Raw genomic sequence first — 6000 nt, forward strand, 5'->3', positions numbered from 1 at the left:
GTGGTTCAGGGTGTGTGTGTGTGTGTGTGTGTGTGTGTGTGTGTGTGTTGAACAGGGTCTAATGGTTCAGGATGTGTGTGTGTGTGTGTGTGTTGAACAGGGTCTAGTGGTTCAGGATGTGTGTGTGTGTGTGTGTGTGTGTGTGTGTGTGTGTTGAACAGGGTCTAATGGTTCAGGATGTGTGTGTGTGTGTGTGTGTGTGTGTTGAACAGGGTCTCTAGTGGTTCAGGATGTGTGTGTGTTGAACAGGGTCTAATGGTTCAGGATGTGTGTGTGTGTGTGTGTGTGTGTGTGGAACAGGGTCTAATGGTTCAGGATGTGTGTGTGTGTGTGTGTGTTGAACAGGGTCTAATGGTTCAGGATGTGTGTGTGTGTGTGTGTTGAACAGGGTCTAATGGTTCAGGATGTGTGTGTGTGTGTGTGTGTGTGTGTGTGTGTTGAACAGGGTCTAATGGTTCAGGATGTGTGTGTGTGTGTGTGTGTGTGTGTTGAACAGGGTCTAATGGTTCAGGATGTGTGTGTGTGTGTGTGTGTGTGTGTTGAACAGGGTCTAATGGTTCAGGATGTGTGTGTGTGTGTGTGTGTTGAACAGGGTCTAATGGTTCAGGATGTGTGTGTGTGTGTGTGTGTTGAACAGGGTCTCTAGTGGTTCAGGATGTGTGTGTGTGTGTGTGTGTGTGTGTGTGTTGAACAGGGTCTAATGGTTCAGGATGTGTGTGTGTGTGTGTTGAACAGGGTCTAATGGTTCAGGATGTGTGTGTGTGTGTGTGTGTGTTGAACAGGGTCTCTAGTGGTTCAGGATGTGTGTGTGTTGAACAGGTTTAGTTTAAGGCTAAAAGGAATACTTCCTAGTTTTAGTACAATTAATGCTGCAGCAATTTCTACCGTTAGTCCTCTCCTGACACCTAGAGGACGAGAGGGGAATTGCACCAGAGAATACCTGAATGGTGCTGTGGACACGTGTATGTAGGATCCCTCTCTCCGCCTTCGCTCACTCTTCTCACCCTTTACCTCTCTCTGCAACAACCTTTCACCCATAATGTGGTCCACAAACACACAATCTCTACCAGTGACAGCACAGCTAAAAACACACACACACACAACTGTCGCCCGCGTGTGTGTGTGTGTGTGTGTGTGTGTGGTTGGCCTGGTTTTAGAGCCGTTTTATCAGGACAATATGTTGAGCGAAGAACAACACTAGTTCACTAACCGTCGTTCTCTATACTTTGTCTCTGTTAATCAGATGCAGGTGTAGTCTTTACCCAAGCCGTTTCTGGAGAGACACACACACTGCAGGACACACTAACACTTCTATCAACACATATTTCAACTGTCCTTCTGCTCCCCAAGGCCAAGTGTGTGGGGGGGGGGGAATTAAAGAGAGAGAAGGGGGAGAGAGAGAGAGAAGGGGGAGAGAGAGAGAGAGAGAGAGAGAGAGAGAGAAAAGGGGGAGAGAAGGGGGAGAGAGAGAGAAGGGGGAGAGAAGGGGGAGAGGGAGAGAGAAGGGGGAGAGAGAGAGAAGGGGGAGAGAAGGGGGAGAGAAGGGGGAGAGGGAGAGAAGGGGGAGAGAAGGGGGAGAGAAGGGGGAGAGGGAGAGAAGGGGGAGAGAGAGAGAGAGAGAGAAGGGGGAGAGAGAGAGAGAGAGAGAAGGGGGAGAGAGAGAGAGAGAGAGAAGGGGGAGAGAGAGAGAGAGAAGGGGGATAGAGAGAGAGAGAGAAGGGGGAGAGAGAGAGAGAAGGGGGAGAGAGAGAGAGAGAAGGGGGAGAGAGAGAGAGAGAAGGGGGAGAGAGAGAGAGAGAAGGGGGAGAGAGAGAGAAGGGAGAGAGAGAGAAGGGAGAGAGAAAGAGAGAGAAGGAGAGAGAGAGGGGGAGAGAGAGGGGGAGAGAGAGGGGGAGAGAGAGGGGGAGAGAGAGGGGGAGAGAGAAGGGGGAGAGAGAAGGGGGAGAGAGAGAGAAGGGAGAGAGAGAGAGAGAAGGGAGAGAGAGAGAGAGAAGGGAGAGAGAGAAGGGAGAGAGAGAGAGAAGGGAGAGAGAGAGAGAAAGAAGAGAAGTCACACATACCTGTTTCATAGCGGTCTCTCCTATCTTGTCGCTGTGTTTCCGAATAGATTCCAGGAAGTCTTTCAGTTGAGACATGGCCGTGTCTCTGATGAGGGTCCTCAGTCTGGGGATATTGTCAGACATGATGGAACAGAACCTGTACTGGCCCGCTCTGGGGAGACACGTCTGTTCCAGCTGCTCCAGAGTCCGCAGGGCTGGGTAGTACCTACAAACACACACAGGATTAACAGAACCTGTACTGGCCCGCTCTGGGGAGACACGTCTGTTCCAGCTCCTCCAAGTACTTTAAGGAACAGAATGGTTAATACACACAAACACACACTAACTGAAACTACTCCAACAGCCTCAAAACCTAAAGAGGGACGTCCCGGCAGTGAAGAAACGGATTCAAAAACACCATCCTCGCCGCGAAGTAGCTTGGGCCCCGCCGCGAAGTAGCTTGGAACCCGCCGCGAAGTAGCTTGGAACCCGCTTGGAACCCGCCGCGAAGTAGCTTGGAACCCGCCGCGAAGTAGCTTGGAACCCGCTTGGAACCCGCCGCGAAGTAGCGTGGGCCCCGCCGCGAAGTAGCTTGGGCCCCGCCGCGAAGTAGCTTGGGCCCCGCCGCGAAGTAGCTTGGGCCCCGCCACGAAGTAGCTTGGGCCCCGCCGCGAAGTAGCTTGGAACCCGCCGCGAAGTAGCTTGGAACCCGCTTGGAACCCGCCGCGAAGTAGCTTGGGCCCCGCCGCGAAGTAGCTTGGAACCCGCTTGGAACCCGCCGCAAAGTAGCTTGGTCCCCGCCGCGAAGTAGCTTGGGCCACCGCCGCGAAGTAGCTTGGGCCCCGCCTTGAAGTAGCTTGGGCCCTGTCTATGAAGAAGAAGACGAAGGCAGGGAGTCTAACGCTCTAGAATAACAGCAGAAAAAAAAATCTAGAATCCTGTCACTGGGAAAGCATTGAGACACAGAGGTATTGCACAACATTCAAATCCTCACACACTGACACGACACACAGTGTGTGTTGGCTGACCTCTCCACTCCCCCTGTGCTGTGGGCCAAACGGCAGGATGGAGAGAAAGAGAAAAGAAACCAGAGGAACGACACAAACAAACAACAATTTATGACCCACAAGGCACATCAACAGGTCAGACTTAGGCCAGAGAGAGAGAGGGGGGATGGGGGGGGGACCTACCCTAGAGAAAGAGGGGGAGACCTACCCTAGAGAGAGAGTAGGGGAGACCTACCCTAGAGAAAGAGGGGGGAGACCTAACCTAGAGAGAGAGGAGGGGGGGAGACCTACCCTAGAGAGAGAGGAGGGGGGAGACCTACCCTAGAGAGAGAGGAGGGGGGAGACCTACCCTAAAGAAAGAGGAGGGGGGAGACCTACCCTGGAGAAAGAGGGGGGAGACCTACCCTAGAGAAAGAGGAAGGGGGAGACCTACCCTATAGAAAGAGGGGGGGAGACCTACCCTAGAGAAAGAGGAGGGGGAAGACCTACCCTAGAGAAAGAGGAGGGGGAAGACCTACCCTAGAGAAAGAGGAGGGGGGAGACCTACCCTAGAGAAAGAGGGGGGGATGGGGGAGACCTACCCTAGAGAAAGAGGGGGGGATGGGGGAGACCTACCCTAGAGAAAGAGGGGGGGATGGGGGAGACCTACCCTAGAGAAAGAGGGGGGGGATGGGGAGACCTACCCTAGAGAAAGAGGGGGGGATGGGGGAGACCTACCCTAGAGAAAGAGGAGGGGGAGATGGGGGGAGACCTACCCTAGAGAAAGAGGAGGGGGGGATGGGGGGAGACCTACCCTAGAGAAAGAGGAGGGGGGGATGGGGGGAGACCTACCCTAGAGAAAGAGGAGGGGTGATGGGGGGGAGACCTACCCTAGAGAAAGAGGAGGGGGGATGGGGGAGACCTACCCTAGATAAAGAGGAGGGGGGGATGGGGGGAGACCTACCCTAGAGAAAGAGGAAGGGGGAGACCTACCCTAGAGAAAGAGGGGGGAGACCTACCCTAGAGAAAGAGGGGGGAGACCTACCCTAGAGAAAGAGGGGGGGGAGACCTACCCTAGAGAAAGAGGGGTAAAGAGAGAGAGAGGGGATGGGGGGAGACCTACCCTAGAGAAAGAGGAGGGGGGATGGGGGAGACCTACCCTAGAGAAAGAGGAGGGGGGATGGGGGAGACCTACCCTAGAGAAAGAGGAGGGGGGGATGGGGGAGATCTACCCTAGAGAAAGAGGGGGGGATGGGGGGAGACCTACCCTAGAGAAAGAGGAGGGGGGGGGGATGGGGGAGACCTACCCTAGAGAAAGAGGGGGGGTGATGGGGGGGAGACCTACCCTAGAGAAAGAGGAGGGGGGGGTGGGGGGAGACCTACCCTAGAGAAAGAGGAGGGGGGGGTGGGGGGAGACCTACCCTAGAGAAAGAGGAGGGGGGGTGGGGGGAGACCTACCCTAGAGAAAGAGGAGGGGGGATGGGGGGAGACCTACCCTAGAGAAAGAGGAGGGGGGGATGGGGGGAGACCTACCCTAGAGAAAGAGGAGGGGGGGATGGGGGGAGACCTACCCTAGAGAAAGAGGGGGGGATGGGGGGAGACCTACCCTAGAGAAAGAGGGGGGGATGGGGGGAGACCTACCCTAGAGAAAGAGGAGGGGGGATGGGGGAGACCTACCCTAGAGAAAGAGGGGGGATGGGGGGAGACCTACCCTAGAGAAGGAGGAGGGGGGATGGGGGAGACCTACCCTAGAGAGAGAGAGAGGGTATGGGGGGAGACCTACCCTAGAGAAAGAGGAGGGGGAGACCTACCCTAGAGAAAGAGGAGGGGGGAGACCTACCCTAGAGAAAGAGGAGGGGTAAAGAGAGAGAGAGGGGATGGGGGGAGACCTACCCTAGAGAAAGAGGAGGGGGGATGGGGGAGACCTACCCTAGAGAAAGAGGAGGGGGGGGATGGGGGAGACCTACCCTAGAGAAAGAGGGGGGGATGGGGGGAGACCTACCCTAGAGAAAGAGGAGGGGGAGATGGGGGGAGACCTACCCTAGAGAAAGAGGGGGGATGGGGGGAGACCTACCCTAGAGAAAGAGGAGGGGGGGATGGGGGGAGACCTACCCTAGAGAAAGAGGAGGGGGGATGGGGGAGACCTATCCTAGAGAAAGAGGAGGGGGGATGGGGGGAGACCTACCCTAGAGAAGGAGGAGGGGGGATGGGGGAGACCTACCCTAGAGAGGGTATGGGGGGAGACCTACCCTAGAGAAAGAGGAGGGGGGAGACCTACCCTAGAGAAAGAGGGGTAAAGAGAGAGGAGAGGTAGAGAAAGAGAAGAGGGGTAGAGAGCGAGAGCGAGGGGTAGAGAGAGAGAAGGGGGGCGGAACCTCAACATCCAAGCCACTCCAGCAGATTCAAGTAGGTAGGATAACAATGTGGTGACATTTCAAACAAATCCCGTGAACTATGTCTCCCTCTGGTGGCCAAGTAGGCGCCGCAGCAGAGGACAAGAGAGCAGACGGGGGATGAGGACAAGAGAGCAGACGGGGGATGAGGACAAGAGAGCAGACGGGGGATGAGGACAAGAGAGCAGACGGGGGATGAGGACAAGAGAGCAGACGGGGGATGAGGACAAGAGAGCAGACGGGGGATGAGGACAAGAGAGCAGACGGGGGGGGGGGATGAGGACAAGAGAGCAGACGGGGGGGATGAGGACAAGAGAGCAGACGGGGGATGAGGACAAGAGAGCAGACGGGGGATGAGGACAAGAGAGCAGACGGGGGATGAGGACAAGAGAGCAGACGGGGGATGAGGACAAGAGAGCAGACGGGGGATGAGGACAAGAGAGCAGACGGGGGGGATGAGGACAAGAGAGCAGACGGGGGGGGGGGATCAGGACAAGAGAGCAGACGGGGGGGGGGATCAGGACAAGAGAGCAGACGGGGGGGGGATCAGGACAAGAGAGCAGACGGGGGGGGGGATGAGGA

At 56.2% G+C, this 6000-nt stretch overlaps 2 protein-coding genes across 5 annotated transcripts in view; one reads left to right on the forward strand and one right to left on the reverse strand.

Moving 5' to 3' along the window:
• The window catches only part of exoc6b (exocyst complex component 6B), a gene marked incomplete at its 5' end in the record, with an annotated part of 123919 nt that extends 121654 nt beyond the window's left edge, over positions 1 to 2265 (reverse strand). For all 4 annotated transcript variants that reach the window (XM_036987180.1, XM_036987179.1, XM_036987178.1 and 1 more), the window contains 1 exon segment: positions 2061 to 2265. In XM_036987180.1, coding sequence (XP_036843075.1) covers positions 2061 to 2265 — 205 coding nt within the window.
• Positions 2266 to 5231: 2966 nt separating this feature from the next.
• mark2b (MAP/microtubule affinity-regulating kinase 2b) overlaps positions 5232 to 6000 on the forward strand; it is a 71899-nt gene continuing 71130 nt past the window's right edge. The window contains exon 1 of the mRNA XM_036989237.1: positions 5232 to 5256. Within this exon, the coding sequence (XP_036845132.1) occupies positions 5232 to 5256 (25 nt within the window). The remainder of the gene's footprint in view (positions 5257 to 6000) is intronic.

The sequence above is a fragment of the Oncorhynchus mykiss genome, chromosome 9, assembly GCF_013265735.2.
Source record: "Oncorhynchus mykiss isolate Arlee chromosome 9, USDA_OmykA_1.1, whole genome shotgun sequence".
Classification (NCBI taxonomy): Eukaryota; Metazoa; Chordata; class Actinopteri; order Salmoniformes; family Salmonidae; genus Oncorhynchus; species Oncorhynchus mykiss.